This window comes from Rhinoraja longicauda, chromosome 19, assembly GCF_053455715.1.
Source record: "Rhinoraja longicauda isolate Sanriku21f chromosome 19, sRhiLon1.1, whole genome shotgun sequence".
In the NCBI taxonomy this organism is placed as follows: domain Eukaryota; kingdom Metazoa; phylum Chordata; class Chondrichthyes; order Rajiformes; family Arhynchobatidae; genus Rhinoraja; species Rhinoraja longicauda.
This window is the reverse complement of record NC_135971.1, coordinates 18,219,387-18,247,301: the sequence shown is the minus strand read 5'-3', so window position 1 is coordinate 18,247,301 and position 27,915 is coordinate 18,219,387. Positions and strand designations below refer to the sequence as shown.

General features: G+C 46.1%; 1 protein-coding gene and 1 long non-coding RNA gene across 2 annotated transcripts in view; both read right to left on the bottom strand.

The window, feature by feature from the left end:
* The window catches only part of LOC144603184 (uncharacterized), a 497,022-nt gene that overhangs the window by 191,154 nt on the left and 277,953 nt on the right, over nt 1-27,915 (bottom strand). The gene's annotated exons all lie outside the window — the stretch shown is intronic.
* Nucleotides 11,274-16,208, bottom strand: LOC144603180 (uncharacterized). Its single transcript, XM_078416349.1, has 2 exons — nt 16,040-16,208; nt 11,274-11,719 (listed from the first exon to the last, which is right to left on the bottom strand). Exons 1-2 carry the CDS (start codon nt 16,196-16,198, stop codon nt 11,426-11,428), a joined length of 453 nt encoding a protein of 150 aa, XP_078272475.1. The 5' UTR covers nt 16,199-16,208; the 3' UTR covers nt 11,274-11,425.

Sequence of the window (27,915 nt, the reverse complement as noted above, 5' to 3'; positions counted from 1 at the left end):
AGTGTAATCTGTGTATAACCTTGAATTGAATCAGTTGTAGCCTAGAATTAATAGAACAGGATTTTATACTTTTCAGTACTACCTTCCAGACATCGTCATCAATTTCAATGTTAAGGTCTTCTTCCCAGGTTTGTTTTATTTTTAAAGTAGATTTATCTAGTTTGTTTAAAAAGATACCTACAAACGATGAGATCAGGTTCTTTGCTTCCGGGGGACCCAGCAAAATTTTGGACAACAAGTCGTCTTCGGGCAGGGACTCAAAAAGCGAATTGTTTTGTCGAACATAATTTCTCAGCTGTAAGTACCTGAGGAATTGAGTTTTGGGCAATGAGAACTTGGATTGTAGCTGATCAAATGATGCAAAGTGTCTATTTATGTAAAGATCTTTTATTGTAACTATCCCTTTACAGCTCCACTCTCTGAACGCTGTGTCTGTAAATGATGGGGGGAAAGCGTGGTTATGCCAGATTGGGGCGTGCATTGACGTATTCGGAAGCTCACAAGCTTTCCTAATTTGGTGCCATATTCTCTGAGCATTGGACAGAGTGAAGTGAACCTCTCTAAGAGAGGTGAGAGATCTGGGTAATGAAAAAAGGAGAGCAGGGAGAGAAGTTTTGGGGGTTAAGCTTTTTTCAATCGCCAGCCAAGGGGGCAGGTCATATCCAACTCCCCGTTCATATGCATACTGCCAGTATACCATGACTCTAACATTGGCCGCCCAATAGTAATATAAAAAGCACGGTAACCCCAGTCCCCCATGTTCCCTCGTTTTTTGAAGATAAGCTTTTGAGATCCTGTGTGCTTTATATCCCCAAATAAATGGCATAATGATAGAATCGATTAACTTAAAGTAGGATTTGGGGATAAAAACAGGGACATTCTGAAATAAATACAGAAATCTCGGCAGGGAGACCATCTTTACTGCGTTCACGCGGCCAATCAAGGAAATAGGCAACGTTCTCCATTTCTCTATGTTCTCCTTTAGCTTGTTCAACCTTTCGGTAAAGTTAATTTTAAAAAGGGTCTTGGGGTTTTTAGATATTTTAATGCCCAGATATTTTATACTATCCGGATTTGTTTTAAACTGCATGTTGGCTAAGAATACAGGGTCTAATTCTGCTGTTATCGATATAAGTTCACTCTTCTGCCAGTTTATAGTGTAACCTGAGACCTCGCCAAAGGAATTAATAAGCTGGAATAGGTAAGGAACAGAATGTTCAGGGTCAGATACAAAGATGGCAATATCATCCACATAAAGCGAAATCTTATGTTCCACCCCACCCAGTATTATCGGTTTTATAAGCGCATGCCCTCTTATGCCGATTGCCAGCGGCTCAATGGCTAACGCAAAGAGGAGCGGCGAGAGGGGGCAGCCCTGTCGCGTACCCCTCTGAAGGGCAAAAGGGGGTGACCTATCCTGGTTTGTGAGTATGGAAGCGGTGGGATGAGCATATATAAGACGTACCCAGGAAATAAAAGAGGCTCCAAGACCAAACTCTTCCAGCACTCTGAGTAAATATCCCCACTCAACCTGATCGAAAACTTTTTCTGCGTCTAAGCACAGAATGGCTTGTTTGGAAGAACTATCGAATTTGTGATACATAATGTTCATTACTCTTCTAACATTAAAGAAAGAGAACCTATTGGGGATGAACCCGGTCTGATCCGTATGGATAATGGATTCTATACACTTATTTAGTCTAGTCGCCATTATTTTAGTAAAAATCTTGAAATCCAAATTAAGCATAGAAATTGGTCGGTATGAGGAGGGATTGGTTTCATCCCTGTCTTGTTTCAATAAGAGAGAGATATTAGCATTGTACAATGACGGTGGGAGCTTTTTCAACTCGATTGAGTGGGAGAGCATCCTGTGCCGAATCGGAGTTACCTGGACTTTATCGTGCACTAAACGTTATTCCCTTTATCCTATATTTCGCCACCATTACAGGAAGCATGCAGAAGTTTTGGGTATTATGCAGTAAGAAGTTTACCGGAATGCTGCCTTGTTTAGAGGGTATGCCTAGTCTGAAGAAAGGTCTCGACCCAAAACTTCACCCATTCCTTCTCTCCGGAGATGCTGCCTGTCCCGCTGAGTTACTCCAGCTTTCTGTTTCTATCTTCCCTTTATCCTGTATCGGTACACTGTGGACGGGTCGCTTGTCGTCATGTAAGGTCTTTTCACTGACAGGATAGCACGCAACAAAAAAGCTTTGCACTGTACCTCGGTACACGTGACCATAAACTAAATTAAATGAAATGAATTTCTCAGTAAAGTTTGTTCATGCAAATATGTGTGGTTTCCAGTTCCGGCTGCCCCAGAACAGGAAGGATGTGGTGACCTGTTTGTGACTGCTTCTCATGGACCTGTAGATTGTAGATAGGATGGTGAAGAAGACATACGTTATGTCTGCCTTCATCTCATGGGGCTTTGAGTGTGAGATTCAGGGTATCATGATGCAGCTTTATAAAACTTTGGTTAGACCACATTTGGAGTAGAGTCTGCAATTTTGGTCGTCCCCATTACAGGAAGGATTCTGAGGTTTCGTAGATTATGCAGAAGGACGTTTACCAGAATGCTGCCTTGATCAGAGGCTATTAGCAATAAGGGGAATTTTGACGAACTGGGATTATTTTTTCTATGGCAGAGGACATCTAAAAGGTGTCTCTGAAAATATGGGAAGCATGGAGAGGGGAGACAGTCAGAGTCTTTTTACCCCCAAGTTGGAAATGTCAAAGACTAGAGGGCATAGCTTTAAGGTGAGAGGAGCAAAGTTTAAAGAAGATATGCAGGGCAAGATTTTTTTTTTACACAGAGAGTGAGTAAGTGCCTGAAACACACTGCCCCAGGGGTGGTGGTGTAAGCAGATATAATAGTGGTATTTAAGAGGTTTTTGGAAACTGTGAGGAAGATGCTATGAGGTTGTAGGGTGACTTGGACAGGTTGTGTGAGTGGGCGGATGTATGGCAGATGTAGTTTAATGTGGATAAGTGTGAGGTTATCCACTTTGGTGGTAAGAATAGGAAGGCAGAGTATTGTCTGAATGGTGTTAAGTTAGGAAAAGGGGACGTACAACGAGATCCGTGTTTGTGTGAGTGTCTATGTGTGTGTGCGTGTGTCTGTCTGTGTGTAAGTGTCTGTGTGTGTGTACGTGTTTGTGTGTCTGTGTGTGTGTGTACGTGTTTGTGTGTCTGTGTGAGTGTATGTGTGCGTGTTTGTGTGTCTGTGTATGTGTACGTGTTTGTGTCTCTGTGTGTGTGTACGTGTTTGTGTGTCTGTGTGAGTGTGTGTGTGCGTGTGTATGAGTGCGTGTGTGCAGAAGCACATTAAGCCTGTGCAGGAAGGAAGTGCAGATGCTGGTTTGTGTGTGCGTGTGTCTGTGTGTGTGTGTGTGTCTGTGTGTACGTGTCTGTGTGTACGTGTTTGTGCGTCTGTGTGAGTGTGTGTGTGTGCCTGCGCGTGTGTGTGTGTCTGTGTGCAGACGCACGGTAAGCCTGTGGAGGAAGGAACTGCAGATGCTGGTTTAAACCGAAGAAAGACACTAAAAAGCTGGAGTAACTCAGCGGGACAGGCAGCGTCTCTGGAGAGAAGGAATGGGTGACGTTTCTGGTCGAGACCTTTCAGACCTCGACCCGAAACGCCACCCTTTCCTTCTCGCCAGAGATGCTGCCTGTCCCGCTGAGTTACTCCAGCTTTTTTTGTGTCCATCTTCGATGAACTCTGTTCCTCTGGTGCAACTCTAGAGTTTAACTGAGCTTCATGCGGCGGCGCAGCGGCTGAGTTGCTGCCTCAGAGCGCCAGATACCCGGGTTCGATCCCGACTACCGGTGCTGTCTGTACAGAGTTTGTACATTCTCCCTGTGACCTGCGTGGATTTTCTCCGGGATCTCTCGTTTCCTCCCACTTTCCAAAGACGTACAGGTTTGTAGGTTAATTGGCTTGCTGTAATTGTAAATTGTCCCTCAAACGTATAGGATAGCGTTAATGTGCGCGGATCGCTGGTCAGTGCGGACTCGGCTGGCTGAAGGGCCTGTTTCCGCGCTGTAATATCTAAACTCAACTAAACTCATGCCTCATCTTAACCGAAATCACATTCGAAGTTGGACACAAGAAGCAGGAGTAACTCAGCGGGACAGGCAGCATCTCTGGAGAGAAGGAATGGGTGACGTTTCAGGTCGTAGACCTTACTCCAGAGATACTGCCCGACTTACTCCAGAGTTACTCTAGCGTCCAGGTGAGACCGCACCTGGAGTACTGTGTGCAGTTTTGGTCTCCAAATTTGAGGAAGGATATTCTTGCTACGTGCAGCGTAGGTTTACTAGGTTAATTCCCAGAATGGCGGGACTGTCATATGTTGAAAGACTGGAGCGGCTAGGCTTGTTCCGGGAATTAACCTAGTAAACCTATGCTGCACGCGCTCAATACCAAGAATATCCTTCCTCAAATTTGGAGACCAAACCTGGACACAGTACTCCAGGTGCGGCCTCACTAGGGCCCTGTACAACTGCAGAAGGACCTCTTTGCTCCTATACTCAACTCCTCTTGTTATGAAGGCCAACATTCCATTGGCTTTCTTCACTGCCTGCTGTGCCTGCATGCTTCCTTTTAGTGACTGATGCACTAGGACACCCAGATCTCGTTGTACGTCCCCTGTTACTAACTTGACACCATTCAGATAATACTCTGCCTTCCTATTCTTACCACCAAAGTGGATAACCTCACACTTATCCACATTAAACTGCATCTGCCGTGCATTAAGGGCGTGCAGCGTAGCAGCGTAGGTTCACTAGGTTAATTCCCGGAATGGCGGGACTGTCGTATGTTGAAAGGCTGGAGCAATTAGGCTTGTATACACTGGAATTTAGAAGGATGAGGGGGGATCTTATTGAAACATATAAGATAATTAGGGGATTGGACACATTAGAGGCAGGAAACATGTTCCCAATGTTGGGTGAGTCCAGAACAAGGGGCCACAGTTTAAGAATAAGGGGTAGGCCATTTAGAACGGAGATGAGGAAGAACTTTTTCAGTCAGAGAGTGGTGAAGGTGTGGAATTCTCTGCCTCAGAAGGCAGTAGAGGCCAGTTCGTTGGATGCTTTCAAGAGAGAGCTGGATAGAGCTCTTAAGGATAGCGGAGTGAGGGGGTATGGGGAGAAGGCAGGAACGGGGTACTGATTGAGAGTGATCAGCCATGATCGCATTGAATGGCGGTGCTGGCTCGAAGGGCTGAATGGCCTACTCCTGCACCTATTGTCTATTGTCTATTGTCTGCCATGCATCCGCCCACTCACACAACCTGTCCAAGTCACCCTGCAACCTCATAGCATCTTCCTCACAGTTCACACTACCACCCAGCTTTGTATCATCTGCAAATTTGCTAATGGTACTTTGAATCCCTTCATCCAAGTCATTGATGTATATTGTAAATAGCTGCGGTCCCAGCACCGAGCCTTGCGGTACCCCACTAGTTACTGCCTGCCATTCTGAAAGGGACCCATTTATCCCCACTCTTTGCTTTCTGTCTGTCAACCAATTTTCTATCCATGTCAGTACCCTACCTCCAATACCATGTGCTCTAATTTTGCCCACTAATCTCCTATGTGGAACATTTTTCAAAGGCTTTCTGAAAGTCAAGGTACACCACATCCACCGGCTCTCCCTATCAATTTTCCTGGTTACATCCTCAAAGAATTCCAGAAGATTAGTCAAGCATGATTTCCCCTTCGTAAATCTATGCTGACTCGGAACGATCCTATTACGACTATCCAAATGCTCCGCAATTTCGTCTTTCCCATGACTCTCAATCTGAAAAAGGTTCTCGACTCGAAACGTTTCCTATTCCTTCTCTCCAGAGATGCAGCCCGTCCCGCTGAGTTACTCCAGCTTTTTTTGCATCTATCTTCGGTTTAAATCAGCATCTGCAGTTCCTTTCTACACAAGTATCTTCTAGAAATGGTTGAGCCAACCTTCTGTTCAACGGCAGTGAGGGGAGTATTGCTGACCTCGGTATCTCCAAACTGAACTAAACTAACTAGAATACTTGGAATACCCTGCAGGTCAGACAGCACCCATTGAATGGAAAACAATTAATGTTCCAGACCCTTGAAAAACGTTAGTCATAAGCGGTAGGAGCAGAATTAAGCCATTCGGCCCATCATGTCCACCCCGCCATTCAATCTTGGCTGATCTATCTCTCCCGCACTAACTCCATTCTCCTGTCCTCTCCTCATAACTCCTGACACCCGTACGAATGATGAATCTATCTATCTCTGCCTAAAAAATATCCAATGACTTGGCCTCCACAGCGTTCGATGTCTGTTTGTTTGTTAGCAACAAGGAAGTGCAGATGCTGGTTCAGCGAAGAAAGATACAAAATGCTGGAGTAACTCAGCTGGTCAGGCAGCGTCCCTGGAGAACATGGATAAGGTGGTGTTTCGGGTGTTAGTGCCATAGGGTGATACAGTGTGAAAACAGGCCCCGCTGGCCAATGTGGCCCAGCTGCACTAGTCCCACCTGCCTGTGCTTGGTCCATGTCCCTCCAAACATGTCCTTTCCATGTACCTGTCCAACTGTTTCTTAACTGTTGGGATAGTCCCCGCCTCAACTACCTCATATGACAGCGTGTTCCATGCACCCACCTGCGCCTCTGTGGAAAAAGGTACCCCTAACATTCCCATAAAATCTTTTCCCCTTCACGTTGAATCTATGTCTTCTGATCCTCGATTCCCCTACTCTGGGCAAGAGACTCTGTGCATCTCCCAGATCTATTCCTCTCATGATTTTATACGCGGGACCCTTCTTCAAACTCATTGCTGAGTGTGGCCAAGTCACTCCTTTCTCTCCTCTCTCTTTGGCAGGGAGAACGTCCAAAATCTTGAAAGCACATAGCACCAGTCTGATAAATAGCTTCTTCCCAGCTGTTTTGAGCTCCTGAACGGTCCTTCGATAAGCTAGGGCGTAGTCCTGCTCTTCCAACCCACCTCATCGCCGAGGTTAGTTAGCAGGACATAAAATGTGTAGGAAGGAACTGGCGAGGCTGGTTTTAACCGAAGATGGACACAGTAAGCTGGAGTAACTCTTCAGGGTGTGGGAGGAAACCGGAGCACCAGGAGAAAACCTACACGTTCAAAGGGAGAACGTACAAACTCCGTACTGACAGCTCCCGTAGTCAGAATCGAACCCGGTTCTTCAGCGCTGTAAGGCAGCAACTCTACCGCTGCGCCACCGTGCCATGTTCTCCAGTAGATGATGTTAGAGGAGGTGCATCCGACCCTCTGCCTCATGTGGAAGGATTGTCAATGAGTCAGATAAAACTAAAACTGTTTTATTGCAAAAGTTCTTCGCTATTTTGAAACATTAATTTCCTAGTATGACAGGTTGATGTGCCATTTCCCATCATAAGTATTCTGCAACTCATGGCTGACTTAAAATATCTCAACACCATACTGACAACATAGTGCAGAGTTACCCTATGTAACGAAAACAGACCTAATTCGGCCCAACTTGCCCTCACCGGCCAACAATGTCCCAGCTACACTAGTCCCACAATGTCCCATATCCCTCCAAACCTGTCCTACCTATGTGCCTGTTCCTTAAATGATGGGGTAGTCCCTGCCTCCACTACCTCCTCTGGCAGGTTGTTCCATACACCCACCACCCTCTGTGTGAAAAAAAATGTTGCGTGCTATCCAGTCAGCGGAAAGACAATACATGATTACAACCGAGCCATTAACAGTGTTCAGTTACATGATCAGGGAACAACGTTTAGTGCAAGGTAAAGCCAGCAAAGTCCGAGTCTGAAGAAGGGTCTCGACCCGAAACGTCACCCATTCCTTCTCTCCAGAGACGTTGCCTGTTCCATTGAGTTACTCCAACTTTTTGTGCCTATCTTCGGTTTAAACCAACATCTGCAATTCCTTCCTACCACAAAGTCCGTCCAGAGATAGTCCAAGGGTCACCAACAAGGCAGATAGTAGTTCAGGACTGCTCTCTGGTCGTGGTCAGATGATTCAGTTGCCTGTTCCAGTTACAGTCATACAGTATGGAATCACAATCAATTTGTTTACAAGGTTTCCATTATCTCAACACAGCATCAGTTTCGCCCCACGTACAAAGAGTGAGTTATGAGTTTGCGTGGCAATTAGGGTTCCAGTCCCACTGTGCATTGGTAGAAGGACTTTACACTGTGCAAATGCACCGTGGCACGGTGGTGCAGCGGGTAGAGTTGCTGCCTCACAGCGGGGGTTCGATCCTGACTACAGGCGCTGTCTGTACGGAGTTTGTACGTTCTCCCCGTGACCGCGTAGGTTTTCTCCGAGACCTTCGGTTTCCTCCCACACTCCAGAGACGTACAGGTATGGAGGCTAATTGCTTGGTGTAAATGTAAATTGTCCCGAGTGTGTGTAGCATAGCGTTAGTGTGCAGGGATCGCTGGTCGGCGCGGACCCGGTGGGCCGAAGGGCCTGTTTCCGCGGTGTATCTCTAAACTAAACTAGACAATGAAGTATCGTCATGCCCACTATTCTGCCCTCTCTCTCCAACAAGTTATGTGCTTACCTAGGTACAGTGAAATGCTTTGTTTTGCATTCAAAACCAAAGCAGCACACGAGTGTCACCACGTGTCTGGTTTCGTCAAAGTACCGAACAGTCCTATCTACCCCTTGCTGCCGCACTTGGCAACACGACTCCCCCAACCTCCCCCCTCCACGTGACGTCCACCTTGCTCTCGACGAAGATGGTTCTCCAACAGGAACTGTATGTATGTATTTATCATTTCCACAGAGGCAGACACACTCACACAGATACATGCACACAGACAAGCATACATACACACACACACAGAGACACACGCAAACACAGACACCAATACACAGATAAACACAGAGAGACACACACACACAGACACGCGCACACACTCTCTCACACACACACAAGACACAGAAAGGCACACGCACAGACACACACAGACACAGAGACAGACACACTCACGCAGATACATACACACAGATACACACACACTCAGACACGCGCACACTCACACACAGAGACAGACACACTTATACACGCACAGACACATACAGACCGACACACACACACACAGACCGACACACACACACACGCGCGCACACACAGACACCAATACACAGACACAGATAGAGAGAGAGACACACACACACACTTGACAACTTTGATAATGACATTATTTTATTGCAGTGAACGGAAGCTTTCTGAAGAAGGGTCTCGACCCAAAATGTCACAAATTCCTTCTCTCCAGAGATGCTGCCTGGCCCGGTGAGTTACTCCAGCATTTTGTGTCACTCTTTGGTGTAAACCAGCATCTGCAGTGCCTTCCTACACTGTTCATGAAACACCTGTACACATAATCAATCTATTCACAATCCCTGTTGCAACAACAGATTGATACCCTTCACCTCTCTGGTGAAGTTAGTACGCAGTGTACATCTTCCTGCGCAAGTAAGTATTCATCAGACCTTGCTGCAAGCATAGATTAAATAAGAGCAATAAATAAATATAATTAAATAGAAATATTACGAAACTTACGACTGATCAATGCATTCAGCATGACATCGGTAATGAACAGTTAACTGATACAATTAGCAGCGGTAAACACAGAAAGTAGTTCTGAAGGAGGTCCGCGACCCAAAACGCCACCTGTCCATGTTCTCCAGAGATGCAGCATGACCCGCTGAGTTACCTCAGCACTTTCTACCTTTTTTCTTCGGGTAGATCTATTGCTTCGGGAATAAACGGATCAAATAATTTGGGAGAAGGCTGGAACAGGGGCCTGAAGTGGATAATTATCTGTTCGTGTGTTGACCGGGTTTTTTTTTTAGATCAAATGGCCAACCCCTGGTCATATGTCCTGGGTTCCTGAATACTCAGCTGTAATGCATCACATTAGTGCAGCAGGTGGAACCGCCGCCCCACAGTAACTGTTCAACGGCTTTGATTTGACCCACGGTGGAGCAGCGGTAGAGTTGCTGCCTCACAGCGCCAGAGACCCGGGTTCGGTCCTGACGAGGGGCGCTTATCTGTACCGAGTTTGTACCTTCTCCCCGTGACCCGCGTGGGTTTTCTCCGAGATCTTCGGTTTCCCCCCACATTCCAAAGACGTCCAGGTTTTTTAAGCTAATTGGCTTTGGTACAATTGTAAACGGTGCCCAGTGTGTGTAGGGTAGTGTAATGAGCGGGGATCGCTGGTTGGCGCCGACTCGGTGGGCAGAAAGGACTGTGTCCGTGCTGTATCTCTAAACTTAATTAAACCAAAGTAGACCTCCTGGATGTGGTGAACACGCTTTAAAATTCGTTCTTGCGAAAGTCTGAAAATGAGGAAGGTGTGAAGAAAATGGGATCCCTCCAAGTTTGGAGAGCATGGGAAATGGGAACTACAGAAAGGAGGGTGGAATCATCGTACAACAACTAGAAAGCAGCCCTGAACTACTATCCACCTCATGGGTGACCCTCGGACCATTCCTGATCGGACATTGCTGGCTTTACCTTGCACTAAACATTATTCCCTTATCATGTATCTATAAATGCCTCAATTAGAATCATGCGTTGCCTTTCCGCTGACTGGTTAGCACGCAACGAAAGCTTTTAGACAATAGACTTTAGGTGAAGGAGCAGGCCATTCGGCCCGTTGAGCCACAATCGCCATTCATTGTGATCATGGTTGATCATCCACAATCAGTACCCCGTTCCTGCCTTCTCTCCATATCCCTTGACTCTGATATCTTTAAAAGCTCTATCTAACTCACTGTACTTCGGTGCATGTGACATGTGGTCTGTTCCGCCCACCCAACTGGGAAGGCAAATTCAATGTGCTAGCATTTATATCAAGAAGACTGGAATACGAAAACAGAGACGTAACGCTGAGGCTCTATAAGGCTCCGGTCAGGCCACATTTGGAATACTGTGAGCAAATTTGGGCCCCATATCTGAGGAGGGATGTGCTGGCTCTGGGGAGGGTCCAGAGGAGGTTTACAAGAATGATTCGAGGAATGAGTGGGTTAGCATTTGATGAGCGTTTTACAGCACTGGGCCTGTACTCACTGGAGTTTAGAAGGTTGAGGGGGGGGGCCTCATTGAAACTTAGCAAATAATGAAAGGCGTAGATAGAGTGGATGTGGAGAGGATGTTTCCACTGGTGGGAGAAGAATTAAAGGGCGCTCTTTTGGAAAGGTGGTGAGGAGGAATTTCTTTAGTCACAGAGCAGTTCATCTGTGGAACTCATTGTCACAGAGAGCTGTGGGGAACAAGTCAGTGGATATTTTTACGGTAGAAATAGACAAATTATTGATGTCAAGGATTATGGGGAGAAGGCAGGAAAATGTGATGAGGAGGCAGATATTAGCCATGACTGAATGGCGGAGTAGACCCGATGAGCCAAATGGCCAAATGCTACTCCTATAGCTTGTGAACTTGAGAACTTGAATCTCTGGTGGGACATCGCTGGCTGTTCGGAGGCTTCCAAAGGCTTCCCGCCACGAGATGAAGGATGCAGTGTGTCTCAGCTCTGTCCGATGCAGTGGGGATGAGTGCGGTGCCGTACCAAGGCAGGTCGCTGGGACTGTCCATCTCTGTTGACGAAAGGCCGGGCTCTTCCTCAGTGGCGAAGTACACTTGCAGGATGACCACGGAGAGGAAGATGAGAAGCAACCTCTTGGCCAAGTCAGTCTGAGCAGGAAACAGCTTCCTCACCTGTAGACGGAGAGAGGCAGATGTTATTACAGATAGTGTTGGTCTTCATTGCTGCAGATTTAATTTCTACAGATGCAACGCACAAAGCATTTTATCGGGATGTTTTTGAACAGCTCCACCCAAGTACGCAAGAGATTGCAGAGAGCTGTAGACGCAGCCCAGACCAACAGGCAAACTAACCTCCGTTACATCGACAATTCATTCAAAGCCATCAGCATTATTAAGGGTGAGTCTCACCCCGATCACTCCCTCTTCTCCCCCCCCCCCCCCCCCCCCTCCCGTCAGACAAGAGGTACAGAAGATAGACACAAAGTTCTGGAGTAACTCAGCGGGTCAGGCAGCATCACTGGAGAAAAAGGATGGGTGGCATTTTGGGTGGGGATACTTCCTCAGGCCCGACCCGAAACGTCACCAATCCTTTCTCTCCAGAGATGCAGCCTGACCCACTGAGTAACTCCACCACTGTCTCCATCTTTGGCATGAACAAGCATCTGCAATTTCTTGTTTCTACTAAGAGGTACAGAAGTGTGGAAACACATACATCCAGATTCATCAACAGTTTCTTCCCAGCAGTTATCAGGCAACTGAAACATCCTGTCTACTTGTGACCGGCCCTGACTTCCCAGCTACCTCATTGGAGACCCTCAAAATGTCTTTAATCTGAATTTACCTGACTTTATCGTGCACTAAACGTTATTCCCTTTATCCTATATTTCGCCACCATTATAGGAAGCATGCAGAAGTTTTGGGTATTATGCAGTAAGAAGTTTACCGGAATGCTGCCTTGTTTAGAGGGTATGCCTAGTCTGAAGAAAGGTCTCGACCCAAAACTTCACCCATTCCTTCTCTCCGGAGATGCTGCCTGTCCTGCTGAGTTACTCCAGCTTTCTGTTTCTAGCTTCCCTTTATCCTGTATCGGTACACTGTGGACGGATCGCTTGTAATCATGTAAGGTCTTTTCACTGACAGGATAGCACGCAACAAAAAAGCTTTGCACTGTACCTCGGTACACGTGACCATAAACTAAATTAAATGAAATGAATTTCTCAGTAAAGTTTGTTCATGCAAATATGTGTGGTTTCCAGTTCCCGCTGCCCCAGAACAGGAAGGATGTGGTGACCTGTTTGTGACTGCTTCTCATGGACCTGTAGATTGTAGATAGGATGGTAAAGAAGACATACGTTATGTCTGCCTTCATCTCATGGTGCTTTGAGTGTGAGATTCAGGGTATCATGATGCAGCTTTATAAAACTTTGGTTAGACCACATTTGGAGTAGAGTCTGCAATTTTGGTCGTTCCCATTACAGGAAGGATTCTGAGGTTTCGTAAATTATGCAGAAGGACGTTTACCAGAATGCTGCCTTGATCAGAGGCTATTAGCAATAAGGGGAATTTTGACAAACTGGGATTATTTTTTCTGTGGCAGAGGACACCTAAAAGGTAGGTCTTTGAAAATATGGGAAGCATGGAGAGGGTAGACAGTCAGAGTCTTTTTACCCCCTAGTTGGAAATGTCAAAGACTAGAGGGCATAGCTTTAAGGTGAGAGGGGCAAAGTTTAAAGAAGATATGCAGGGCAAGATTATTATTTTTTACACAGAGAGTGAGTAAGTGCCTGAAACACACTGCCAGGGGTGGTGGTGTAAGCAGATATAATAGTGGTATTTAAGAGGCTTTTGGAAACTGTGAGGAAGATGCTATGAGGTTGCAGGGTGACCTGGACAGGTTGTGTGAGTGGGTGGATGTGTGGCAGATGCAGTTTAATGTGGATAAGTGTGAGGTTACCGCTGTAAGATAGCAACTCTACCGCTGCGCGTTAGTTCCGCAAGTGTTTTCTGCTTTGTAGAATAATCATTTATTTATTCAACAAGGATGGTTATTTATCAATATAAATGTTATTATATATGTGCGTGAGTGTGGGCGAGTGTGTGTAAATACATTTTAGTTTATATATATGTTTAACTAAAAAAATTATAAACATTATCAACATTTTAATTAAGTATATATAAACTAAAATGTATTTACAAATAAGATTCGACATAATATTTATAGCGGATGTATGGAAAGAGATGTTTTAGAAAATTGGTATATATGGGGGGGTGAATTGAGTTACATACTGTATGCGTCTGTTACAGTTTGGAGCCGGCTAATGATTGAGAATGATCAGCCATGATCATATTGAATGGTGGTGTTGGCTCCAAGGGCCGAATGGCCTACTCCTGCACCTATTCTCTATTGTCCATTGTCTGTGCCTGGGTGTCTTTGAGTGTGCGTGTGTCTGTGTGAGTATCTGTGTGTGTGTGTGCGTGTGTCTGGCTGTGTGTGTGTGTACGTGTTTGTGTGTCGGAGTGTGTGTGTGCGTGTGTGCAGAAGCACATTAAGCCTGTGCAGGAAGGAACTGCAGATGCTGGTTTGTGTGTGTGTGTGTGTGTGTGTGTGCGTGTGTCTGTGTGTACGTGTTTATGCGTCTGTGTGTACGTGTTTGTGCGTCTGTGCCTGCGTGTGTGTGTGTGTCTGTGTGCAGACACACAGTAAGCCTGTGGAGGTAGGAACTGCAGATGCTGGTTTGTGTGTGCGTGTCTGTGTGTACGTGTCTGTGCGTGTCTGTGCCTGCGCGTGTGTGTGTGTGTCTGTGTGCAGACGCACGGTAAGCCTGTGGAGGAAGGAACTGCAGATGCTGGTTTAAACCGAAGAAAGACACTAAAAAGCTGGAGTAACTCAGCGGGACAGGCAGCGTCTCTGGAGAGAAGGAATGGGTGACGTTTCTGGTCGAGACCTTTCAGACCTCGACCCGAAACGCCACCCTTTCCTTCTCGCCAGAGATGCCTGTCCCGCTGAGTTACTCCAGCTTTTTTTGTGTCCATCTTCGATGAACTCTGTTCCTCTGGTACAACTCTAGAGTTTAACTGAGCTTCATGCGGCGGCGCAGCGGCTGAGTTGCTGCCTCAGAGCGCCAGATACCCGGGTTCGATCCCGACTACCGGGGCTGTCTGTACAGAGTTTGTACATTCTCCCTGTGACCTGCGTGGATTTTCTCCGGGATCTCTCGTTTCCTCCCACTTTCCAAAGACGTACAGGTTTGTAGGTTAATTGGCTTGCTGTAATTGTAAATTGTCCCTCGAGCGTATAGGATAGCGTTAATGTGCGCGGATCGCTGGTCAGTGCGGACTCGGCTGGCTGAAGGGCCTGTTTCCGCGCTGTAATATCTAAACTCAACTAAACTCATGCCTCATGTTAACCGAAATCACATTCGAAGTTGGACACAAGAAGCAGGAGTAACTCAGCGGGACAGGCAGCATCTCTGGAGAGAAGGAATGGGTGACGTTTCGGGTCGTAGACCTTACTCCAGAGATACTGCCCGACTTACTCCAGAGTTACTCTAGCGTCCAAGTGAGACCGCACCTGGAGTACTGTGTGCAGTTTTGGTCTCCAAATTTGAGGAAGGATATTCTTGCTACGTGCAGCGTAGGTTTACTAGGTTAATTCCCAGAATGGCGGGACTGTCATATGTTGAAAGACTGGAGCGACTACGCTTGTATACACTGGAGTTTAGAAGGATGAGAGGGGGTCTTATCGAAACGTATAAGATTAGTAAGGGGTTGGACACATTAGAGGCAGGAAACATGTTCCCAATGTTGGGGGAATCCAGAACCAGGGGCCACAGTTTAAGAATAATGGGTAGGCCATTTAGAACAGAGATGGGCGGCACGGTAGCGCAGCGGTAGAGTTGCTGCGTTACAGCGAATGCAGCGCCGGAGACTCAGGTTCGATCCTGACTACAGGTGCTGCACTGTAAGGAGTTTGTACGTTCTCCCCGTGACCTGCGTGGGTTTACTCCGAGATCTTCGGTTTCCTCCCACACTCCAAAGACGTACAGGTATGTAGGTTAATTGGCTGGGTAAATGTAAAAATTGTCCCTAGTGGGTGTAGGATAGTGTTAATGTACGGGGATCACTGGGCGGCACGGACTTGGAGGGCCGAAAAGGCCTGTTTCCGGCTGTATGTATATGATATGATATGATATGATATGAGGAAAAACCTTTTCAGTCAGAGAGTTGTGAATCTGTGAAATTCTCTGCCTCAGAGGGCAGTGGAGGCCAATTCTCTGAATACATTCAAGAGAGAGCTAGATAGAGCTCTTAAGGATAGCGGAGTCAGTGGGTATGGGGAGAAGGCAGGAACGGGGTACTGATTGAGAATGATCAGCCATGATCACATTTAATGGCGGTGCTGACTCGAAGGGCCGAATGGCCTCCTCCCGCACCTATTGTCTAATGTCTATTGTCTATTGTTTTGTGCCTCTCCCGGAGAGCTGTGGTTACCTGGTAGTCGGGATACAGGACACGCCGTCTTCTGTTCTTGTCCGGGACCTTGGCTTTTCGCTCTGTGATCGGTTCGAAGTTGAATATCAGGGCCTGGTCTTTAGAGGTGATGAGACGTCGCTTTGGCCCGCCGCGCATGCACTGACAGGACTTGCACATAATGACTTTTGTTTTTGTTTGCAAAGTATGTGCAAATCGTACAAAGAAATCTGCAGAGCGCCAAGTCCCCGCTTGCAAAATGCCAAAATGTCTTCCTGCAACGCCTTTTATAGAACTGACGGTGGGCGGGGTGGCCTTCTCCACTCAGCCACCCTGGTTGGTTGCTCCCGCTGTCTGTCAAACAGCAGCCTCCAATCACAGCGCGGACACTGACAGGTCTCGCTCATCCCGGCTGCAGCGGGTGGAGCCGCTGCCTCGCCTTCCCCAGCGCCGCGGGTTCGATCCTGCCCTCCGACGCTATCTTTTATCACCCACGGTTAAATGGCGGGGTGAACTTAATGGGCCGAAAGTTTACAACATATACATCAATGTTCATTGAATACTAGACATTCCTTAATACAATTTAAAATAATACATAGATTACATTATTCGAAGACGAAATTAAATAGGATTTTTCCTAATATCTCTCCTATATGTGATTAATGTCAATTTCAAGAAGCTAATTTAACTCATATTTTCGTAACTTGTATAAAAATGCAAAACTTCTGGTTGGAGATTTTTAAAATAGTTTCTAAAGTTATTAATAAAAAATTAGATATGGACCCAAAATTAATTATATTAGGATTATCAGAACATACTACAAATTTTACAGTAAGTCAGGTACATTTTCTTGATTACAGTCTAATAACTGCGAAAAAACTAATACTTAAATTTTGGAAAAAACCAATAACCCCCACAATTAAAATGTGGACTATGGAAATGACAGAGACCCTGCATTTGGAAAAAATAAGGTTTGCCTTAATCGACAAACCTGAGTTATTTTTAAAAATATGGTCTCCATTTATTGAATTTTTAGAAAAGTAAATGGGTTTGGCACAGGACTAAAATTAAAAAAAAATTTAAATAAAAAGTTGAAACTTGAGTTGGGGGTTGGATGTACAGCTGTGGTTTTTGTCTCCCGGATCTACTCCCGTTAATTTTTATTGTTAGATCCTTTTTTTTTTTTAACCCTCTTACTCTCTCTCCCCAAGTTTATAGTTTTATATTTTTATTTTTACTTTCTCTCTTCAAAAATTTTAAAATTGAAGCTATGTAAGAATTTTGTAACAAATGTGTTTTTTCTTATTTCGATTTGTACATATGCTTTTCAAAAATAAAATATTTAAAAAAAAGAAAAAAAAAAGAACTTAATGGGCCGAATGGCCTAATTCTGTTCCTATCCAATAAATAAACTAACGGCCGTTTTTCTCAAGGATCTGGCACATTCATTTCTTCCCCTTCCACCGATGCTGTCTGACCTGCAGGGTATTCCAAGCATTTTCTTAGTTTAGTTTAGTTTAGAGATACAGCGCGGAAACAGGTTCTTCGGGCCACCGAGTCCGCGCCGACCAGCGATCCCCGCACATTAACACTGCCCTACACACACAAGGCAATTCTACATTTGCACCAAGCCAATTAACCTACAAACCTGTATGCCCACCACCCTTCGAGGAAACCGAAGATCTCGGAGAAAGCCCATACGGTCACGGGGAGAACGTATAAATGCCGTGCAGACAAGACCCGTGGTCAGGATTGAACCCGGATCCCTGGCGCTGTAAGGTAGTAGCTCTACCGCTACGCCACCCTGTCGGTGTGGAGTTTGCATGTTCTCTACCTGTGATCACGTATTAATAGTGCAAATGGATGGTTGGCGCTCGGCGTGGACTCGATGGCCTGAGGACATTGTTTCAGTCCGAGATGACTCGTTTAGTTTAGCTAGGGGGTGGGAGGAGGGGGGGGGGTGATCTTAATCTTAATAGAAACCTGAGGGGTTACTTTTTACACAAAGGGTGGTGGGTGTATGGAACGAGCTGCCGGAGGAGGTAGCTGAGACAGGTACCATCGCAATATTTAAGAAACAGTTGGACAGGTACATGGATAGGAAGGTTTAGAGGGATATGGACCAAATGCAGGCAGGTTGGACGAGTGTATTTGAGACATGTTGGTCGGTGTGGACAAGTTGGGTCAAAGGACCTGTTACTCTGTGCCTCTAGTTTCGTTTCGTTTATTATTGTTGTCGTATGTACCAAGGAGCAGTGAAAAGCTTTTGCATGCCATCCAGTCTGAGAAAAAAAACTACACATGAATAAAATAAAGCTGTCCACGGTGCACAGATAAAGGGTTTAGTTTGGAGATACAGCGCGGAAACAGGCCCTTTCGGCCCACCAGGTCCGCGCCGACCAGCGATCCCCGCACGTTAACACTATCCTATACCCAATAGCGACATTTAAAAAAAAAACATTTATCAAGCCAATTAGCCTACAATTAACCGAAGATCTCGGAGAAAACCAACGCAGGTCACGGGGAGAGCGTACAAACTCCGTACGGACAGCACCCGTAGTCGGGATCGAACCCGGGTCTCTGGCGCTGCATTCGCTGTAAGGCAGCAACTCTACCGCTGCGCCACCATGAATGCCCTAAAGGGTGAAGGGTACAACCTTCAGTATAGATATAACATTGGGCATAGACATCAAACAGTATGTGTTATACTGAGCAAGATGCCCCGTCTATGCTAGTCCCACCTACCCGTATTTATTCCCTGTCAAACCTTTGCATCTCTTTGAACAGCAGTAGTTGAATGGGCTGAATCACCCCCCACCCACCCACCCACCCACCCATCCATTTTTAATGCTCTTATCTTAAACATACACAACCCAGCTTTGAAGGTTAAATATTGAGCATAAACGCTGAGAACTCTTCCATCTTCTGCAAAATAGTCTCACGGGTTTATTTTTAACTGGGCTTGATGTTAAGATGGTTGACACGCAAACAAGTATTTTCCATTACATGGAACATGCAGGAAGTAGGTTGTTCCTGGCTCAGGAATTGCCAGCAAACAATGAAGAGGTATCTGCAGTTTATTTATTAACTGGGGGGTCCATAACCCTCCAAAGTTTCCTGGCGGGGAAACACAATTCAATCAACGTCCCTGTTCAAGAGTCAGGAGAGGCAAGTGTTTTATTGCCATGTGTCCCGAAAAAGCACTTGATGAAATTCTTAGTAACATCAGCACCACAGACATGTAAACATGGTTCTCAGTGGGCAGCATTAAAAAAATAAAAATAAAAAGTTCAATTAAATACAAATCAAAGAATGTAGTGCAAAAAACAAAACCTTCAATCCCCGGAGCAACCAAGGCAGCTTATAGTTCAGAGTTTAGGGCGGCACGGTGGCGCAGCGGTAGAGTTGCTGCCTTAGAGCGTTCCTGACTACGGTTGCTGTCTGTACGGAGTTTGTAAGTTATAGACAATAGACAATAGGTGCAGGAGTAACCCATTCGAGTTAGCACCGCCATTCAATGTGATCAAGGCTGATCATTCACAATCAGTACCCCGTTCTCCCCTTCTCCCCATACCCCCTGACTCCGCTATCTTTAAGAGCTCTCTCTATCCATCTCACTCTTGAAAGCATCCAGAGAATTGGCCTCCGCTGCCTTCTGAGAGAATTCCACAAATTTACAAATCTCTGGGTGAAAAAGTTTTTCCTCATCTCCGTTCTAAATGGGCGACCCCTTATTCTTAAACTGTGGCCCCCTGGTTCTGGACTCCCCCAAGGATGAGGGGTGATCTTATAGAGGTGTACAAATTCATGAGAGGAATAGATTCGGTAGAAGCACGGAGTCTCTTGCCCATAGGAGGGGAATCGAGGACCAGATGACATGGGTTCAAGGTGAAGGGGAAAAGATTTAATAGGAATCTGAGGGGTAACTTTTTCACACAAAGGGTGGTGGGTGCATGGAACAAGCTGCCGGAGGAGGTAGTTGAGGCTGGGACTATCCCAACGTTTATGAAACAGTTAGACTGGTACATGGATAGGACGGTTTGGAGGGATATGGACCAACCGCAGGCAAGTGGGGCTAGTTTAGTTGAGACATTGCTGGCCGGTGTGGGCAAGTTGGGCCGAAGGGCCTGTTTCCACACGATATCACTCTCTGACTGTAAGACATGGGCCGAATACAGACAGTCTACTTTTTTTAGTTTAGAGGTACAGTGCAGAAACAGGCCCTTCGGCCCACCGTCCACGCCGACCAGCGATCCCCGCACGTTAACACCATCCCACACTAGGGCCAGATAACACTTATACCAAGCCAATTTACCTACAAACCTGTACGTCTTTGGAGTGTGGGGGGAAACTGAGGATCTTGGAGAAAACCCACGCAGGTCACGGGGAGAACGTACAAAACTCCGTACAGACAAGCACCCGTAGTCAGGAGCGAACCTGGGTCTCTGGAGTTGTAATGCACTGCAAGGCAGTGGTTCTGCCGCTAGGCCACCACACAGTTGGGACGAGTGTACCTGGGGCCTGCTGGCCGGTGTGGGCAAGATGGGCCGAAGGGTCTGCTTCCACACTGTATGACTATGTCTCTATGGTGTAAAACACCAGGGGGCACCACCAGCACTGACTGCCTTGCCTGCAGTCTGTCTGTCCTTTCTACTGTTTGTTATTATTTTAAGTATGTTAAAGTATGTTTTAGTGTTTCTTGGTTTGTTTTATGTGGGTGGGGGGTGGGGGGGGGAATTGGAGGATTTTTTTTTTCAATCTCTTACCTCGACTTAGTATGACTGTACGGTAACTCAAATTCCACTGTGCCTTATGGTACACGTTACAATTAAATTGAATCTTCCTTTTCTCACTGGCAATAGCTAGCCCTTGACACAGTTTCACTGTCAAATGATGTCAATAAGATCTGTAACACCGGAAAGCTGTCAAAGGCCCCAAACTTGTGGTAGATTGTGCAGCAATATAAATTCCCCAGAAATATAAATTCCCCGCGGTGATCAACCTGAGTAGACTCAGTGGATTGAGGATGGATGCTGCTGTCGGCAATAGTGACTGAGGTCATTGTGAGGAGACAGAAAGCAACCGGATGGGTGGGGCGTTTTCCAAAGAAACTGTTAAAAAATGTATACAAAGCAAAACCTTTCAGAGGGGCTCGGTGGCAGAATGGTAGAGTTGCTGCCTCGCAGCGCCAAGACCCGGGCTCGATCATGTCTCGGGATGCTGTCAGTACGATGTTTGTACGTTCTCCCCGTAACCATGTGGGTTTTCCCCCAGGTGCTCTGGTTTCCTCCCACACCCCAAGAATGTACGGTTTGTAAGTTACTTTGGTTTCGATAAAAATTGTAAATCACCCCTCATCCTCCTGCGCTCCATGAAATAGAGACATAGCCTACTCAACCTCTCCCTGTAGCTCACACACTCTAGTCCTGGCAACATCCTCGTAAATCTTTTCTGAACCCTGTGGCCCCTGGTTCTGGACTCCCCCAACATCGGGAACATGTTTCCTGCCTCTAACGTGTCCAATCCCTTAATAATCTTATATGTTTCAATAAGATCCCCTCTCATCCTTCTAAATTCCAGTGTATACATAGAAACATAGAAAATAGGCACAGGAGTAGGCCATTCGGCCCTTCGAGCCTGCACCGCCATTCAATATGATCATGGCTGATCATCCAACTCAGTATCCTGTACCTGCCTTCTCTCCATACCCCCTGATCCCTTTAGCCACAAGGGCCACATCTAACTCCCTCTTAAATATAGCCAATGAACTGGCCTCAACTACCCTCTGTGGCAGAGAATTCCACAGACTCACCACTCTCTGTGTGAAAAAAAACTTTCTCATCTCGGTCCTAAAAAATTTCCCCCTTATCCTTAAACTGTAATACAATCCTAGTCGCTCCAGTCTTTCAACATACGACAGTCCCGCCATTCCGGGAATTAACCTAGTGAACCTACGCTGCACTTCCTCAATAGCACGAATGTCCTTCCTCAAATTTAGAGACCAAAACGGCACCAAATTTGGAGACCATGCTGTCCAACCCCAGCTTTTTGTGCCTATCTTCGGTTTAAACCAACATCTGCAGTTCCTTCCTACACAGTGAACCGGACTAAAGATTGTACTGGAATAAATCAGTAAGTGAGGAGGCAGCAGTATGCAATAAAACAAAACTGCAGATGCTAGTTTATACCAAAGCAACAAGGCTTTATATAAGGCCGTGGTCAGACCACATTTGGAGTATACGTGAGCAGCTTTGGGCTCCATATCTGAGGAAGGATGTGCTGGCTTTGGAGAGGGCCCAGAGGAGGTTTACGAGATTAATCCCAGGACTTATGATGGGTGTTTGACGGCACTGGGCATGCACTCGCTGGAGTTTAGAAGGAAGTCAGGACCTCATTGAAACGTACCGAATAATGAAAGGCCTGGATAGAGTGGATGTGGAGAGGATGTTTCCACTAGTGGGAGAGTCTAGGACCGGAGGCCATAGCCTCAGAATAAAAGAATGTTCATTTAGAATGCAGATGGAGGAATTTCTTTAGTCAGGGGGTGGTGAGTCTGTGGAATTCATTGTCACAGAAGGCTGTGGATGCATATTTTGAAAGGCGGCGATCGACAAATTCTTGATTCATACGTGTGTCGGGGGTTATGGGGAGAAGGCTGGAGAATGGGGTTGAGAGGGAAGGATAGATTAGCCTTGATGATTGAATGGCAGAATAGACTTGATGGACCGAATGGCCTAATTCTGCTCCTGTGCCAACACAAAATACTGGACTACCTCAGCAGGTCAGGCCGCATCTCTGGGGAAAAAAACAATTATAGGTGGTGTTGCAGGTCGAGACCCTTCTACAGACCCAGAGTCCCGACCTGAAACAGGATCTATCCATGATCTCCAAAGATGCTTCCTGACCTGGTGAGTAACTCCAGCACTTTGTGTGTTTTTTTGGTCAACCAGCATCTGCAGTTCCTCGTGCCTCTCCTTCAAGTGAGGCCCTGAAGCGGATGTGTGCTGCCCTCGATGTGACAGGTACACCTGTGCACCTTGTCAAGTAGATGGAGTGCCGTTGTACAGAATTTGAACTAGAATGGCAAATTAAATAGCTGAAAGAGTAAAGCAAGGAGAAATCAATTGAAAGAGCAAAATGGTAACAAAATTCACACTTTTATTCCTTCAGCTTACTGCAAAGCAATGCTTTCAAGCAGTCTATTCTTAAAAAAAAGGACATTCTAACATTCAAATAAATTAAATGAACATGAATCGACATCCAGAAGGCACTGGTGTGTGGTGACGCTTTGCATGCTGGTCCCGGGAGAGGATCTCCCATCATGCATTAGATGTTACTTTAGTCGAGACATACAGAGTGGAAACAGGCCCTCTGGCCCACCAAGTCGGCGCCAACCAGCGATCCTTGTACAGCAGCACTACCAAAAACTACTCGGGACAATTTTACGATTTTTACCAAAGCCAAATCGACCATCAAACGTGCACACCTTTGGCGCGTGGGAGGAAATAGAAGGGAGAATAAAGAATAAGAATAAACGGGAGGCCATTTAAAACTGAGGTGAGAAAAAACACATTTTCACCCAGAGAGTTGTGAATTTGTGGAATTCTCCACCACAGAAGGCAGTGGAGGCCAATTCACTGGATGAATTTAAAAGAGAGCTAAATAGAGCTCTTGGGGCTAGTGGATTCAAGGGATATGGGGAGAAGGCAGGCACGGGTTACTGATTGTGGGTGATCAGCCATGATCACAATGAATGGCGGTGCTGGCTCGAAGGGCCAAATGGCCTCTTCCTGCACCTATTTCCTATGTGTCTATGAAACTGGAGCACCCGGAGAAAACCCACGCAGTCACGGGAGTGCATGCAAACTCCGCACAGACAGCACCTGTAGTCTGGATTGAATGTGGGTCTTTGGTTTTCTCCCACATTCCTAAAATGTGCAGGCAATTGCCCCTGGTGCTTAGGGAGCAGATGCGAAACTGGGAGAATGCAGAACTAGTGTACAGGTGATTGTCAGTCAGCGTAGACTTGGCGGACCGAGGGGCTCGTTTCCACACTGTATCGCTAGATTAAACAAATTGCAAGCAATTTCACAAAGTGCAAAGTGCAAAGTGAGTAACTCAGCTGGTTTTCCCCCAAGAATGATACCTGAACCGTTGTTACTCCACTCTGCATCCTCAAGTGCATTCACTTCCTCTCAAATGAGGAAGTTCAAACAGACTGCCTTCTGCCGTAAGCTCATCTGTTACTCAATTATCCAACACATTACACAACACTGCATCATGCAAACTATTCCCAGTATAATTTCACCCCATAATTTTACTGGAGCAAACATAAAACTTCTTTATAGAAACATAGAAAATAGGTGCAGGGGTAGGCCATTCGGCCCTTCGAGCCTGCACCGCCATTCAATATGATCAAGGCTGATCATCCAACTCAGTATCCCATACCTGCCTTCTCTCCATACCCCCTGATCCCTTTAGCCACAAGGGCCACATCTAACTCCCTCTTAAATTTAGCCAATGAACTGGCCTCAACTACCTTCTGTGGCAGAGAATTCCACAGATTCAACACTCTCTGTGTGAAAAAAAACTTTCTCATCTCGGTCCTAAAAGACTTCCCCCTTATCCTTAAGCTGTGACCCCTTGTTCTGGACTTCCCCAACATCGGGAACAATCTTCCTGCATCTAGCCTGTCCAACCCCTTAAGAATTTTGTAAGTGTCTATAAGATCCCCCCTCAATCTTCTAAATTCCAGCGAGTACAAGCCGAGTCTATCCAGTCTTTCTTCATATGAAAGTCCTGCCATCCCAGGAATCAATCTGGTGAACCTTCTCTATACTCCCTCTATGGCAAGAATGCCTTTACTCAGATTAGGAGACCAAAACTGTACGCAATACTCCAGGAGTGGTCTCACCAATGCCCTGTACAACTGCAGCAGAACCTCTCTGCTCCTATACTCAAATCCCCTCGCTATGAATGCCAACATACAATTCGCTTTCTTCACTGCCTGCTGCACCTGCATACCTACTTTCAATGACTGGTGCACCATGACACCCAGGTCTCGTTGCATCTCCCCTTCTCCTAATCGGCCACCTTTCAGATAATAGTCTGCTTTCCTGTTCTTGCCACCAAAGTGGATAACCTCACATTTATCCACATTATACTGCATCTGCCATGCATTTGCCCACTCACCTAACCTATCCAAGTCACGTTGCAGCCTCCTCACAGCTAACACTGCCCCCCAGCTCCGTGTCATCCGCAAACTTGGAAATGTTGCATTCAATTCCCTCGTCCAAATCATTAATATATATTGTAAATAGCTGGGGTCCCAGCACTGAGCCTTGCGGTACCCCACTAGTCACTGCCTGCCATTCTTTATAAAGCACCTTTAGGGTGGCATGGTGGCATAGTGCAAAAAGAGTGAAAAAGTACACCACCAGATTCAGGGACAATTTCATCCCAACTGGTATCAGGCAACTGAATCATCTTACCACAACCAGAGAGCAATGCTGAACTACTGCCTACCTCTTTGATGATCCTCGGACTATCCTTGATCGGACTTTGCTGGCTTTACCTTGCACTAAGCGTTATTCCCTTGTCGTGTATCTCTACACTGTAAATGGATCGATTGTAAACATGCATTGTCTTTCTGCTGGCTGGTTAGCACGCAACAAATGATTTTCACTGCACCTCGTTACACGTGACAATAAACTAAAATAACTGAACTAGCGGTAGAGTTGCTGCCTCACAGCGCCAGAGACCCGGGTTCAATCCTGACTACGGATGCTTGTCTGTACGAAGTTTGTACGTTCCTGCGTGGGGTTTTCTCCGAGATCTTCGGCTACCTCCAACACCCCAAAGACGTACATGTTTGTAGGTTAATTGGCTTGGTGTAAATGTAAATTATCCATCCTGTGTGTAGAAAGTGTTAATGTGCGGGGATCGCTGGTCGGTGCGGGCTCGATGGGCCGAATGGCCTGCTTCCGCACTGTATCTCTAAACTAACTTAAACAAAACAAAACAGGACCAGACATGGCAGGACAAACGTGAATAAAAGCATTACATTAACATAAATTAAATATGTTACACATTTCTTCGTTATGAAAGTTCAAATATAATACCAGGATTTTTCACTATAAATCCCATACAACAATGGCAAATTAATACACTAGATGGCAGTAAAATGTCATTCATTTTTAAAATTACAATCCAAAAATCCAGTTTACAACCCACCGGTATGAATATTGATTCTTCTAACACCAAGTAAGGCTTGCATCCCCTCTCTCTCTACGTCCCTTCTGCCAGCTTCCAAGCCATCTTGATGAGCCTCATTGTCTGTAACTCATTCGCATCTAGCCCACAGCTGAGATAGAAACATGGAAACATAGAAAATAGGTGCAGGGGTAGGCTATTCGGCCCTTCAAGCAAGCACAGCCATTCAATATGATCATGGCTGATCATCTAAAATCGGTACCCTGTTCCTGCTTTCTCCCCATATCCCTTGATTCCATTAGCCTTAAGAGCTAGGCAGACACAAAATGCTGGAGTAACTCAGCGGGACAGGCAGCACCTCTGGAGAGAAGGAATTCCTTCTCTCCCGAGATGCTGCCTGTCTGGCTGAGTTACTCCAGCATTTTGTGTCTACCTTCAATTTAAACCAGCATCTGCCTGAAGAGCTATACCTAACTCTCTCTTCAATATATCCAGTGAATTGGCCTCCCTGCCTTCTGCGGCAGAGAATTCCACAGATTCACAACTCTCTGGGTGAAAATGTTTTTCCTCATCTCAGTTCTCAATGGACTGCTACTTATTCTTAAACTGTGACCCCTGTTTCTGGACTCCCCCAACATCAGGAATTTTTTTCCTGCATCGAGCCTGTCCAATCCCTTAAGTTCTAAGCATGGCCTGATCCCTTTATCATTGTTACTTTTTTTGCCTATCTTTCATTCATTTGTTCTATATCACCGTCTATATCTCTAGTTTCCCTTCCCCCTGATTCTCAGCCTGAAGAAGGGTCTCAACCCGAAACGTCACCTATTCAATTTCTCCAGAGATGCTGTCTGACCCGCAGAGTTACTCCAGTGTTTTGTGCCGACCCAGTTCTCAAATATCTTCATTGTGTGAAGTTTTGGTTTTAAAACATCGAACGCTGTTCTTAAGTCCACCAGAATGCTTTTATTTTAAAGCAGTTTAGATAGCGGTGGGCACCGGGGTTTAACAAACTCACTCCCCCTGTGGTGAGACACACCCCTCAGGAAAATCCAAGCACGATAAATCCAAAATAACAGGCAGTTACATGGGATATGAAGCTGGATCCAATCCCTTAATCTTCAAAAGCCTCCCGCTACCTCGGCAAGGCCAGCAGCATAATCAAGGATGAGTCGCACCCCTCTTCTCCCCTCTCCCATCAGGCAAAAGATATAGACGTGTTAAAACGCACACCTCTAGATTCAGAGGCAGTTTCTTCCCAGCTGTTATCAGGCAACTGAACCATCCTACCACAACCAGCGCTCAGTCCCGAACTACCATCTACCTCGTTGGTGACCCTCGGACTACCCTCGATCAGACTTTGCTGGCTTTACCTTGCACTAGACATGATTCCCTTATCAAGTATCTGCAGATGGCTCGATTGTAATCATGTTTTGTCTTTCCACCGACTGGACAGCGCGCAACAAAAGCTTTTCATGGCACCTCGGTACACGGGACAATAAATGAAACGAAACCAAAAAGCCATTCCTTCAGTTCCATGAGACCTTCCCTCTGCAGAGACTGCCTCGTGATGGGAGTGGGGCAATAGATTCTGAAGATGACAGTCAACTCTTCCTTCAGTTGTTCGCTTGGAGGACCGCGTCTTCAGGTGCCCCTGTGGGAAGGGTGGGCGGTCGGGCAGGTGACAT

Coding starts and splice junctions, on each gene's coding strand:
- LOC144603180 (XM_078416349.1), bottom strand. CDS start 16,198: ATGTGCAAGTCCTGTCAGTGCATGCGCGGCGGGCCAAAGCGACGTCTC. Junction 11,720..16,039: donor TCCTGTATCCCGACTACCAG/GTAACCACAGCT, acceptor CTCCGTCTACAG/GTGAGGAAGCTGTTTCCTGC.